At 38.8% G+C, this 14,471-nt stretch overlaps 1 protein-coding gene across 1 annotated transcript in view; it reads left to right on the forward strand.

The window, feature by feature from the left end:
- Nucleotides 1–14,471, forward strand: part of LOC127452969 (kinesin light chain 2-like) — a 32,201-nt gene that overhangs the window by 12,906 nt on the left and 4,824 nt on the right. Inside the window, exons 5-13 of the mRNA XM_051718913.1 lie at nucleotides 933–1,122; nucleotides 2,303–2,476; nucleotides 5,970–6,069; nucleotides 7,989–8,038; nucleotides 9,175–9,242; nucleotides 9,409–9,517; nucleotides 12,653–12,802; nucleotides 13,513–13,637; nucleotides 13,782–13,839. Coding sequence (XP_051574873.1) covers nucleotides 933–1,122; nucleotides 2,303–2,476; nucleotides 5,970–6,069; nucleotides 7,989–8,038; nucleotides 9,175–9,242; nucleotides 9,409–9,517; nucleotides 12,653–12,802; nucleotides 13,513–13,637; nucleotides 13,782–13,839 — 1,024 coding nt within the window. The remainder of the gene's footprint in view (nucleotides 1–932; nucleotides 1,123–2,302; nucleotides 2,477–5,969; nucleotides 6,070–7,988; nucleotides 8,039–9,174; nucleotides 9,243–9,408; nucleotides 9,518–12,652; nucleotides 12,803–13,512; nucleotides 13,638–13,781; nucleotides 13,840–14,471) is intronic.

Below are 14,471 nucleotides of genomic sequence, written 5' to 3' on the forward strand. Positions count from 1 at the left end.
AAACAATTCTTCTGGCAGTTGTGGCTGAAATCTTTTTTGTCTACCTGACCTTGGCTTGGTATCAAGAGATCCCTGAATTTTCCACTTCTTAATAAGTGATTGAACAGTACTGACTGGCATTTTCAAGGCTTTGGATATCTTTTTATATCCTTTTCCATCTTTATAAAGTTTCATAACCTTGTTACGCAGGTCTTTTGACAGTTCTTTTCTGTTCCCCATGGCTCAGTATCTAGCCTGCTCAGTGCATCCATGTTAGAGCTAACAAACTCATTGACTATTTATATACAGGCACTAATTGCAATTTAAAAAGCCACAGGTGTGGGAAATTAACCTTTAATTGCCATTTAACTGTGTGTCACCTTGCGTGTCTGTAACAAGGCCAAACATTCAAGGGTATGTTAAACTTTTGATCAGGGCCATTTGAGTGATTTCTGTTATCATTATGATTTAAAAAGAAGCCAAACAACTATGTGATAATAAATGGCTATCCTTAAATAAAAGACAGTTTTTTTGCATGATCAGTCATATTTTCAAAATCAATGCCAAAAAAATCACAATTTCTGCCAGGGTATGCAAACTTTTAAGCACAACTGTATACATTTTATCAGTCCGTGCTTTCCCTGGGAATTGAATTCATGCCTTGGCATTGCTAGCGCCATGGACTACCAGTTGAGCTACATTTTTTGCAGGGTATTCTTCTACTATACTGTGGTATTCTGTGAAGTACCAGGGGAGTACCATGTAAATACCAGGGTCCATAAATATGGTAATCATTCCGTATCATGGTATATCTCAAAGTACAATGATATTACCATCTGATAACATCACTGTACGATGGTACCCCCACAGTGCTTTTTGAATTGAATAGCAGCTGAAATGTGCTTGTGCTCTTCTCCCATAAAGTGGACAGAAATTTCTGTACTTTCTTGCAGGGATCAGAATAAATATAAAGAGGCAGCTCACCTGTTAAATGACGCTCTGGCCATCAGAGAGAAGACTCTAGGTAAAGATCATCCTGCCGTGGCAGCCACGCTCAATAACCTCGCTGTGCTGTACGGCAAACGCGGTAAACACAAGGAGGCGGAGCCGCTGTGCAAGAGAGCGCTGGAGATCAGAGAGAAGGTTTGCTGGCCCCACGCCTCAAGCACACTTTAAAAGAAGCGACTTTACATTATTTTCATAGTATATGGGTGAATCTTGCAAACCTTTTCAAAAACATGTCCAGATCATATAACACTTCAAAATCACATAGAGAAATCAAATATATACGAAACATTACCCCCTTCCCACCACATTTCATTCTTATTACTGTATTGCAGTGCCGGTCGTGAGGGAATTTTCCAGGGGGGCAAATATGTAAATCGGTGTTTAAAGGTCAAACCAATAAAAGATGTTTTATTATATGATTTTTTGCTGGTAATGCTCCCATACACAAATGATCTCCTTCCCCCTGATATCATTAAAATAGTCTCTCTAACTAGCAATGTGATATAATCTTTCTGATCACCAACCCAACACTTGTCAATATAGAAAATGAATGTAACAATGCAGTGCCATCTACAGACAAACATTTGTTGATGCAAACATTTATAATCTCATTGCATGTACAATAACATCTACTCAACTAATACAGTATGTGTAGAGGAACTCTATCCTCCACTGCTTCCTCGAACCAAATTTATATATGATCCTGTCATTCAATATTTCATGTCTTTATAGATCCTCCAATAAATGATAAAAAGTGAATACATATTTGTTAGTAGGTAAATTGATTAAATCAGCTGTTAATTTAATCACTTTTTTTGTTACGATCCTTTTGAGTAAATTTTTGAGGCTCAGCTTCCCTTGCCTCCTCTGATGGGCCGCCGCTGCAGTAATGAGAAAAAATAGTATATTATTTAAAATGTAAAGTATTTATGTATCATGGTAGTATTTGCTCATACTTTTATTGATAATTATAAAATGGATGTAAATAATACAATACAGTACAAAATAGTATATCAGTACTGAGAATCATCATTTAGGATAATGGAAGTTACAAAAAAAAAAAAAACTCATACTCATGATGCATGATGAATATGAGGATATGGAGGGACATGTGCTTAATTGGCATGATAATAATGTCACAAACAGTGCAAAATCGTAATGTTCCTAAAATAGGCTTTCTTTCTAACAAAAACATAATTTTGGGGTGACATGAGACCTAGACATGTTTTTTATGAGATTTACTCACATGATCTTTTGGTACAGACAGTATTTTATATATAATATGTTTTTTGTGTGTATGTGTGTGATGTTGCAGGTCTTGGGTAAATTCCACCCTGATGTGGCAAAGCAGCTGAATAATCTGGCTCTGTTGTGTCAGAATCAGGGGAAGTATGAGGAAGTGGAATATTATTACCGCAGGGCCCTCGAGATTTATGAGAACAAACTGGGTGCTGACGACCCCAACGTGGCCAAGACCAAAAACAACCTGGTAAGGGGAGATGAACTCACTTCTGTCACTGGTCTGAACAACCAATGAAAGAACAACTCAGTTGTGAATATCACTATAGTTTTAAGGTTTTTTGTATTTGCCGCATGTATTAAGGTGGTGCCAGTGGTCTAATCTTGCTATTCGTGACTATAAGAGCATGTTAATACTGAGATATTTTAAATAGACAATAGAGATATGTTTTCACAAAATAGGTTCATACAACAGTCCATTTTTTTCTTTTATCATTTAGCGAAAAGCAGTCAGTGGGAAACATACCTTGATTATTTTTAAATTAATTATGGTATTTTATTACCAGCATTACACATTTTTTATCTACAGTGGTTGAATGGACGAAATTGTGGTTTCTCTGTCTGAAAAACAAAAACAAAAAAAACAAACTTTTAAGGCAGTTCTAAGCAATTACATAAATATTCATTTACATTTAGTCATTCATTTAGTCAAATGAGGAACATAATAAGAAACTTGTCATTCAAAAGTCAACAATATCTGTAGTATCGCACTGCCAAGTTCTAAGAGTAGTAAATAATTGGCATTATTAGTAAGTGCAATTATTATGGGTTAGTTAAGTGCTCATGAAAGAGATGTGTAATCAGCTGTTTCTTAAATGTTGAGATGGATAAAGCAGATCAGGTGGAGGTTGGAAATGTATTCCACCACAGAGGAACACAGAAAGTGAATGATTGTGAAATGGACTTTGTGCCTTGTTGTGATTTGACCACCAGACGCCGCTTGTTCATTGACCGCAAAGATTGAGAGGGGACGGGACATAGACCTGGAGGAGTGAGTTGAAGTATGAGGGTGCCGTTCCATTGGCTAATTGCCCTAGCTGGAAGGCCCGCCAACAGAGCATTGCAGTAGTCCAGTCTTGAAATGACAAGAGCTTGGAACTGGAGCTGTGCAGCATGTTCCATTGAACCAGAAGCTGTGCAGCTGTTCCATTGGCTAATCGCGCTAGCTGGAAGGCCAGCCAACAGAGTGTTGCAGTAATCCAGTCTTGAAATTACAAAAACTTGGACCCCGAGCTGCGCAGCATATACAGACAGGAATGGTCTGTTTTTCCTGATGATATAAAGCGTGAACCTGCAAGACCAGTTTTTTTTTTACTAGATGTGGACAGTGAAGTTAAGCCAGTCATTAAACACCACTCCCAGGTTCCGGGCTGTCCTGGTTGGTGTTAGTGTAGTTAAACCAAGATTAATGGTGAGGTTGTGCTCCACAGATGGGTTGGCTTGTATCACAAGGAGTTCTATCTTGGCACGGTTGAGCTGAATGTCCAGGAGCCCCCAAAGGAGCAGCCGCGGCCGTCTGCCGGGGGACTGAGGAGTCGCTGCCGGCCGCCTGAAAGGAGGGGGGGGTGGGTGTACGTCATGCCTGGGGTTCCCCGGCCTGAGGCAAAGGAGGGAGGAGTGTTACGAGGACGAGAGTGGGGCCAGGCCGTGAGTGCGCATGGCCGGCCCCCAATCGGGCTAATCAGCCGAGGAGAAGAATAGGGCCGAACCGAATGGGGCAGTTCGGGAGAGAGAGAGCCACACGCAACTGCCATGTGTGTTTGTTTGTTTGTTTGTCCGGTTCCCGCCGCCTCCTTGCCCATCTTTTAACTGTTACAGTGATGTAAAGAACTGGCTCCTGATGGTCGCCGCCTTGTTAGTGAAAAAAGTGACAATGTTATCAGCAGTCAGAGAGGTTGGTGAGAATAGAGAAGAGAAAGTTGAAAATAGTTGGTGGGAATCTTAAGTGTTACAGGTCTTATTCTGGTAATGGGCAACCTTGGCAGTAGAAACACTAGAGGAGAAACGAGTTTGATACTTGCTCAGGTCAACAGGGTCTTTTGACTTGCACCACTTCCTCTCCGGAGCCCTGAGCTTAGAACGGTGGTCGTGAAGTGTCTCTGATAGCCAGGGGCTGGATGTAAGAGGACAGAAACTTTCAAGACAAGAAGTTAATGTTGAGCGAAAATTATTTGGAGCTTCATTTACATCAAGTGAAGAGAAGTGGTTAGTGGAGGGAAGTGATGTAGAGACCATAGAAGAGAAGTGAGCGAGTGTGAGAGAACAGGTCAGAAGAGCAAGAAAGTCTGTCACTTGAGGTTCGTTCAGGTGGATGTTGAAGTTCCCAAGGACCACCAGTGGAGTGCTATCCTGAGTGAATAAGGACAGCAGCACATCTAGCTCTTCAATGAAGTTGCCTAGTTGACCTGGAGGATGATAGATGACCAAAATGTGAATTTTAGCAGGATTAATGGCAGTAATTGCATGAGATTCAAAAGATGTGTTATTGCAGAGAGATGAGAGAGTGGCGAATTTCCATGAGTTGGAACTACCAAACCAGTTGCTAAACCCCGCCCAGTCAGACAAGGGGTGTGGGTGAAAGTCGGTAGAGAGGGCTGAGGGAGTCGCAGTCGTTTTCGCATAGAGTGAACAACAGGAAAATCCTGAAAGCACATTTTACAACCATGACAAGCAAATCGAAAAAGTATAAGAAACAAAAAAAAGAGGGAATACTAAGCGTAGTGGATGGCGTATTGTCATTGTCCTTGCTTGAGCATGTAGACTTGCGGGAATGCACACGAGGGCTGCCGCTTCAGTGTTGATCAGTAATTAAGTGCTAATTGCTACACTGTTATGTCCACCCCTTAAATTAGCAACTCAAAATCTAAAAGTGACAAACTCCAACAGAATTGCTTTAAACTAGCCTCTAATTGACAAAGCCTACCTTATCAGTCAGTGAAGTGCTGTTCAGTCTCCTGGCTAACAATAGCTACTAGTCCAGTACAACTGAAAAAACAGCAAACAAGCTACTGCTACTGTTTACTCTGACAGAAAAATACTTCTTCTGTAGCCGACAGCAATATTTCTAAACAATGCTGAGTCCACCCCTTTAATTAGCAACTCAAAGTCTAAAAGTGACAAAGTTTAAAGTGACTGAAACTCTAGTAGAATTGCTCTAAACTAGCCACTAATTGACAAAGCTTACCTTAACAGTCAGTGAAGTGTAGTTCAGTCATGAATATAACAAAAAAATCATCACATAAATATTCAGCTCAGTCATAACATAATTCAGTCACAGTTTAATCATAACATGAGTATTCAGATGTACCTGTATATCTTCAAAAGATGGACATTTTTCAAGGAATAGCTAACCAATTTTTTTTAGCTATATCGTTCAGCCCTTTACATTAATTGCTATCCATTTTAGAGCAGAATAAATCTGATATTCAATCAATGTTGTCAATGTACCTTGGGCTTGAGCTCTGAAGGTCTCTTATTCATGTATTTATGTATGAAAGTAAATACTCAAGATCAATAAAGACCTCATTTATCTTTTGTCTAGATGAAACTGCAGATACAGTCAGCAAAGAATAAGCCCTCTTTGAGAATTTTGATATGAAACATAAACCTTTGGCTATAGATCTGAAAACCTGCGGGTATTGTCTGTCGGAAGCTCATTAGTCATGATGTTCATTCCTCCACAGGCAACGTGTTATCTGAAACAGGGCAAGTTCAAAGACGCAGAAACGCTTTACAAGGAGATTCTGACCCGTGCACATGAGAAGGAGTTTGGATCAGTCAACAGTATGTACTCATCTTAACATTTTAAGTGAATGTGTTTTAAAAAAATATATTGAAATGTTGCCGTAATACCACATGGATAGAGAAGAGCCTGAAGAGGAGTCAAAAGAGGCCGTGTGTTACGGTGTTTTCACTTAGCGTTGTGCCTAAAATCACCCCTTATCCAGGGTAAAATCAGTGTAATGCCAGTGGCATCAGTGATTTTAATAAAAACAAGTCAATGTCGAATAAATAATTTTTTAATGATAATAAACAGAACGTGACTTCGAATGTGACTCTGATTTTACAGCCGGAACTATACGTTTTATTATTTATTTTTAGTTAATTACAAAACGCATTCCCCTACAATTGCATATATTTGCTGAGTTACATGTCATTAAAAATTTATTTATAAAGCTGTATATGTAAATCAGGGTTTATTAAAAATAATTTGATATTCAAACAAATTGAATGATGTTTATCTCGCGTTCGTTGCTTTATAAGCGCTAAATATGAATTTCATGCGAAATGTGTATCTGCACGGGGGCGATTGAAGACTGTTTTCCGCCTGTGTGTTGCTTGATGTAACACAGAACCAACCAACTGTACTGGTGATCCGCTCTGCATTATCCTTCTCTATCTCTGGAGCATACATGTGTGCACGTGTCAACCAGGCTTCCATCAATATGTGCTTCAGAGATAGGAGAGATCAGAGCACATCGCTTGTGTGAGTCAATCGGGCTTCCCTCGATATCGTGCCACAGTCAGACCACAAAACGGATGCGAAGCACAGTCCCAAATCAGTAAAGTGGTCTACTCATGTGTATAGTCAGAATATTATAACTAGTTCTATAGAAATAAAGTGTTAATTACATTCAAGTTAGTTTAGTTTTATTTCCCATAGAAACTTGAAGTAAACTAACCAAAAAGTTTCAAAAGGTTCCAGATGCCTAAATGATGAGAAATAAATCATAACAATACTCAATACAAACATTAAATGCAAATACATAATTATGTTAAAGGTGCACTCAGTAAGTTTTTCTTCATTAAAAAAAAAAAGGTTTAATTCCTAAAGACATGGATTGTAATTTTGCATTATATGTAGGAAATCATGAGCACTCACATTAAAATGAAGACTCCAGTCATATCAGTAACCTTATAAAAGCTGTTTTATTCTACATGGAGAGGGTCTGCACATGGGGGCTGCCATGTTAGAATCACATGACTAGCCGAATACTACTCACTTAATTTCAGTAACTGTCCTGATATTGGACACTTTCACTTATTGATTAAAGTAATCATGGCTGACTGTGAATACTACATTTCTACAATGACATCTGAAACTGAAAACTATCGATTTTAAATGATGCTGCATGCAAGCCGCTAGGTGTCAGTGTAAATCCAAGATGACAAAAAGACAAAAGTTACTGAGTGCACCTTTAAATATTGATTAATTGCAATTTTGCACAAAAAATAGAGAAAAAAGTGCATGTGGATGTACATCAGACACCACCGAAGACCATATTTGACCCAGGGCTGTTCTCTTGTACTTTCACTGGACGTATTTTTTATTTGCATCGTCATGGTTTTTCCAGCAGAGATGGTAAGGTAGAGAGCGAGTGAGGTTCATTTGGAGAAGTTTGATGGTCTTTCAGGGATCATGTGTAATCTCATTTACAATCATGCACACAGGACTATTAAACCCTCTGTTGTGAAATCACAACCCTTTAAGCCAATCAGACACTTACAGGATTAAGGCAAACATCCAACTGCAGTTTCCAAGAGCTTCTTCAAACTCATTATGATAAAAGTCAAGTCACTACCTGATACCATGTAGTGAAATGCTAGAAATGCACAGCCTCTAGTGCAAACAGTAACAGATTTAGAATTAATCACAGCTACAATGCCAAAGCAATACTGTTTTGCTTTTTGTTTTTCTTCAGATGACAACAAGCCAATCTGGATGCATGCAGAGGAAAGAGAAGAAAGCAAGGTATTACTAGTTGTATCTGGATCTCCATTAAAATGCACTGACTGCAGGAAAAATCAGTTCTTCCAAGCCAGCAAAAAAATTGTTAAACGGACATCAGCAGCTGCAGCGAAGAGGCCAATATGACTTCATTAATGACAGTTAAATTTTGAATGATTGACATCTGTGTAAGTCAATGGGAGATTTTCAAATTTTTAGTACATTTCTCAAAAATAATATCGTTTATGAAGGACAAAATTGTAATTTATGGCACCATTCGGAATAAATTCTAAAGACTGTTGTATGTGAAAATCTCACCAGATCAGCAGTTACAGAAATACTCAAACCAGCCCATCTGGCACCAACAATCATACATGCGATTATCTAATCAGCCAATCGTGTGGCAGCAGTGCAGTGCATAAAATCATGCAGATACAGGTCAGAAGCTTCAGTTAATGTTCACATCAACCATCAAAATGGGGAAAAATGTGATCTCAGTGATTTGGACTGTGGCACGATTGTTGGTGCCAGATAGGCTGGTTTGAGTATTTCTGTAACTGCTGATCTCCTGGGATTTTCACACACAGTCTTTAGAATTTACTGTGAATGGTGCCAAAAACAAAAAACGTCCAGTAAGCAGCAGTTATGTGGATGGAAATGCCTTGTTGATGAGAGAGGTCAACAGAGAATGGCCAGACTGGTTTGAACTGACAAAGTCTACGGTAACTCAGATAACCACTCTGTACAATTGTGGTGAAAAGAATATAATCTCAGAATGCTATTCTGAGATGCGGGTTGGCGCTGTTTTGACGGCACGAGGGGAACCTACACAATATTAGGCAGGTGGTTTTAATGTTGTGGCTGATTGGTGTGTGTGTATATATATATATAAAATGATAACAGTACATATAATAGAATAAATATTTTGTGGTCTCAGATTTTTGGACCCACTCTGTGTATATATATATATATATATATATATATATATATATATATATGTATTATAATGATATAAATAATTCAACTTATTTATTTATTATATTGGTAACACTTCCAAAGGTTCCATTTGTTAACATTTGTTAACAACATTACTTAACATGAACTTCAAAACAAAATTTATTGCGGATCAGTTTAATAGAGAAAGTGATGGTAATTTCCAGGGCAGGAGGAAGGACTCGGTCCCTTACGGAGAGTACGGCAGCTGGTACAAGGCCTGCAAAGTGGACAGGTGAGTGTGCAGGATGCTGGGTGTCAGAGAATGGAGGAATCAATGTTTTGTCCTTATTAGTGGAGTTATTCTTCTATTGGCATAGTTTTTTAAATGGCAGATGATGTGCTGTGCGTATGTTGATTGGTGAATCACTCTTGACATTTCTCTTTCCTGCTCTGTGTAGCCCCACTGTTAATACCACATTGAAGAGCCTGGGAGGGCTGTACCGCAGACAGGGCAAACTGGAGGCAGCGGAAACGCTTGAGGAGTGTGCATCTAAGACTCGCAAACAGGTACTACACACACACACACAAACTGATTTCCTACCTGATGGTTTGACCTATAAAATTACAGATCAGAGTCATTTAGAAAATCCCCCACTGTTTCCTTTTATAATAACATCTCTTTTTCATTCTCATTTAATCTTTTTCTCTCTGAACTTTCAATTTAATTTGCTGATTTCACAACAAAAAGTGGAAGGTAAAGTTGAACATGTAATGGGACATTTATAAAATACTCTAGGAAATGAACATTGAGAAACTGCATAAAATCAAAGAAATATAGTAGATGGAACTGGATACAGATATAACATATTGGGAGTGGGAGCAGGCTTATAAATAAGGATTTTAAACCTACATTCTGGCAGGAATATGCTTGGAAAATGAATATGAGATGTTTTAAAATACCTAAGTTCAATGCCAAAGAGTGAAAACATATTTCTGGATGAGGTACTGTAAATATTGTATTCTGTGTTGTAATAACCAGTAAAACTAACAAAATCGACAAAATATGGCTTTTATTTCTTCATAAATGTGCCATCAAATAGTTAAAGTACGACTAGAACACTAAAGGTCAAAGTTTACTTCAGGTGTCCACGTTGCGGATCACTCCGCGCACAGTATGTGTGATGCAAATTGCATCATCAGCACAGCTGCATGGCTTGACCGCGCTCTATCTAGATTTTCTTGACCCGCGCACGTGGTCTTCGGCTATGTGCATCGCTGACGCATGCACCTGCTTTTGACTGTACTAAAAGAGTATCATGAAGTTGTAGTGGGCATGCGTCAAACTCATTCGTATTCGCTCGCGGTCAGAAGAATATACTCACAAAGGCAACGGTGTCGACCAGGCGCGAGCCGATCCGGAACATGCAAAAACTAAGTATACCTTTGCCTTAAGTCTATAAAAATGTGATTAATAGGCAGACATTTGCTATCTCTGAAATCACTCACTCGTTCGTTCTTTCATTTATTGTTCCGTTGAAAGTAGGTAGTGCACTATGAAAGCAATAGTTAGCGATTTCAGACTGTTCTGAAGGAAACGAACCACATTAAAGCTAAAAGCCTGATTGAGCAAAGGCATGCAACAACCATGAATAGATGAAATAATTTTATTTTGCCTGGCCTTTTATCTTATGTCTCAAGCGAATTCTTTTTTTTATTTTTATTTTTTATTTGGAATGCCAATTCCCAATGTGCTTTTAAGTCCTCGTGGTCGCGTAGTGATACGCCTCAGTCCGGGTGGCGGAGGACGAATCCCAGTTGCCTCCGCATCTGAGACCGTCAACCCGTGCATCTTATCACGTGGCTTGTTGAGCGCATTGCCACGGAGACATAGAGCGTGTGGAGGCTTCACGCCATCCACTGCGGCAACCACGCTCAACTCACCACGTGCCCCACAGAGAACGAACCACGTTATAGCGACCACGAAGAGTTTACCCCATGTGACTCTACACTCCCTAGCAACAGGGCCAATTTGGTTGCTTAGGAGACCTGGCTGGAGTCACTCAGCACGCCCTGGGATTCAAACTAGCGAGCTAGCGAACTCCAGGGGTGGTAGCCAGCGTATTTTACCACTGAGCTACCCAGGCCCCCTCAAGCGAATTCTTGTGAATGAACGATTGTTTCATTTTCTACCAGGCGAAAATCGTAAGTATAAATACTTAGAGAAGTAACAGCACACATGTCCTTATCACACAACGGCACAATTTGCACACATGTCCGTAGCAACAAACAAGTTTGTTTGCAAATAAGTTTAATAAGAATAGGGACTTATCAAACCACCTGCTATAAAATGTTGGTTGTCTTCAATGATTTATTTATTATACCATGACTAACGGTAATAATAACATGGCTATGCAGAGAGATGGACACTTCAGAAGCGAATTTAAAACATTGACGGAGAAAAGCCAATATAGTACATCTGTAATAATAACATGTATTATATTGGCTTTTCTCTGTCAATGTTTTAAATCCGCTTCTGAAGTGTCCGTCTCTCGGCATAGCCTAGTCACTTGACACAATAAACTCCACGGGGAGTCAGTGATTGTTTTTACTTAACCTCTAGAGGGCGCTATTATACTGTAGAATCCTTCCACGGAGTAATTAAACAAACAAGCAAAAAAAAAAAAACAAACAAAAAAAAACTGTCAGGAACTTTCAGCATTGATTTATTTTTTTTATAGCCGATAGTTCAAAAACACCAACTGATATATTGGTTGACCTCTATTAACAAATAAAATTACTAGGGCTGTTGATTTAACACGTTAATTTAGTGCGATTATTTAAAAAAGAATGTGTTAAAAAAATGTACGCAATTAATCATGTCCCCGGACCGTAATAAGGAATATTCCTTCCATCTGAGCAGTTCACGCTTGGAGTTCCACCTGTTTTCTCCAGGGGGCAGTAAGCAAAACTCGATGTAAATGCAAACGCTTATAAAGAGAACAAACCACACTTACCGAGAGCAGACAGACAACACAAGATAAGAACACGTTCTTGCGTTCAAACAGCTTGATGCAGCGCAAATCCGAACACGGGGATCTCAAGTTTTTCTAAGTTTCAAACTTCACTTAAATTGACACAGTGAAAAAAACGTACTTCTATGACGCGACAACCGAGATGCTCCAAAAGTGTCCGTCTGATGCAGGTGTACATTGAGGTGTCCTTAGAAATGCCCTCATAATAAATCTCAGACTGATTGACAGATTCAGTTGCAAAATGGATTGCTGTGAACTGTAGGCCAATGATGTTCAATAATATGCAAATAAACAATATATTACATTCTAAAGCCACTTTTTGTATTGTCTTTTTTAATGCTTCACTTGTGCCAAAATAATGTAATGCATTTAAATTTTTTGTATTATTATTTTTTATATATATATATATATATATATATATATATATATATATATATTATTTTATTTATATATATTTAAATATAACTATTTATAATTATTTCATCATTATATATTGAATTATTGTTATTTGAGGGGCTTTCTCAGCAATTATTTATGTATGCGATTAATTCGAATAATTAATAATAATTAATTAAATCAAACGATTGATAGCCCTAACAATTACACAATGGCAGTGCAAAATAGAATGTAATATATATATATATATATATATATATTCTCTTTCTTTCAGGGCATTGATGCGATCAATCAAAGTAAGGTGGTGGAGTTGCTGAAGGAAGGGGGTTGTGGAGGAGGTGACAGACGTCAGAGCAGAGACGGGGTAAATGGTCCCGGAGGCCCCCGAGGGGACTGTGATGGTGATGAGGCTGAGTGGAGCGGGGTCAGTGTGACCGTCACATTAGTCAAATGCTTGAACACCTTGATGTTTAACTACTATGTGGTGTTAAAGGAATTCACCCAAAAATGTATATTGTGTCATAATTTACTCCCGTCTTTCCAAACCTGTATTACTTTCTTGTGTGACACAAAAAGTGAATTTTTGAAGAATATCCTGGCAGTTAATGCAGACTGCATCTGTTGAGTTCCAAAAAGTAAAAAAAAAGAGCATGATAAAAGAAGTCCATACATGTGCACTATATTCCAAGCCTTTAAGTCATTCAGAAACTTGGAAATGTTTGTTGAAATGGACTACAAAAGTTGTGAAAAATGGTACAGTTGTCCACTAGTGTCTAGTGACCAGATGTCGTCGACATTAAATGTCACGCAGCACATGTGTAGCAGAATTCAGCATAATTGATTTGAGAGCAACAATGGAGCCATAAGACATACGGCCTTCTTTTATGATACATTAATGGTGCTTTTTTGTCATTTTGGAGCTTGACAAGTCCCCATTCACTTTCATTGTATGGAAATGAGTGGCTGTGATATTCTTTAACTATCACCTTTTGTGTTTCATGGAAGAAAGTAAGTCATTCGAGTTTGAAAGAACATGAAGGTGAGTAAATAATGACAAGTTTTGTTTTTGGGTGAAGTATTCCTTTAACATAAAATTTTGAGCTCTGAGTATTTGAGTGGATCTTCTGTGCACAGGATGGGAACGGCGGCCTGCGCAGGAGCGGCTCGTTCGGGAAGATTCGTGAAGCCCTGCGGCGCAGCAGTGAGATGCTGGTGAAGAAACTGCAGGGCAGTGGCCCTCAGGAGCCACGCAACCCCGGGTGAGATTTAAACCACAACACAACAGAGACGGAGGTTATAACCTGTACCTTGTCCAAAGTCTTGAGAACCAGAATACCTCTAAATTGAACCACAAACCTGTTTCAATAAGATGCTGTAACAGATTTTTTTGTTTTCTTTTAAAGGATGAAAAGGGCCAGCTCCTTAAATTTCCTCAACAAGAACGCAGAAGAAACATCACAGGTGGGTTTTCACACACACAAACACACTCTTAAGGCATAATTACACTAAGAACAAATGGAAAAGGCAAGACGATTTGTAACTAGGGATGTGCACGAGTAATTAACTAATTGAGTACTGCTGAAATACAGTGTGCTTTCCCCCGGAATCTCTCACCAAATCTCGCAGTTACAATTGAGTCCACATCAAATATGATGGCGTCTGTGCTTTTGAAAGCAAAGTCAAGTGTGGCAATACTTGCATATTTGACTCTCGGCCCTAGAGGTCTGTGCAAAATTTGAAGAAAAATAAATGGCCACAGGGAGAGGCTATCGCGTTTTACATGGGTGTAAATTGCTGAATATTATGCAGTATGTCACACAGACACACGTTAGATATATCATATGATAGATCTCCACTTTCTGAACAACTTTGCCTCAAGGACCATTGGTGTCAATCAAATCGCTCGTTAACTATTTGAGGTTATTTAAAAAACCTACTTTTGCGAACTAGTCCTAGGTTTTTTTACGTGACATCAACAAAACCTGTACAGGAAGAATCTTTGGACAGCCTAGGACAATAATCATAAAAAAAAATAAAAAAATGCATTTTTTATTTGGCATGGCTATCACAGGTTAATTTAAACATATGGGTAT

This window comes from Myxocyprinus asiaticus, chromosome 2, assembly GCF_019703515.2.
Source record: "Myxocyprinus asiaticus isolate MX2 ecotype Aquarium Trade chromosome 2, UBuf_Myxa_2, whole genome shotgun sequence".
NCBI lineage: Eukaryota > Metazoa > Chordata > Actinopteri > Cypriniformes > Catostomidae > Myxocyprinus > Myxocyprinus asiaticus.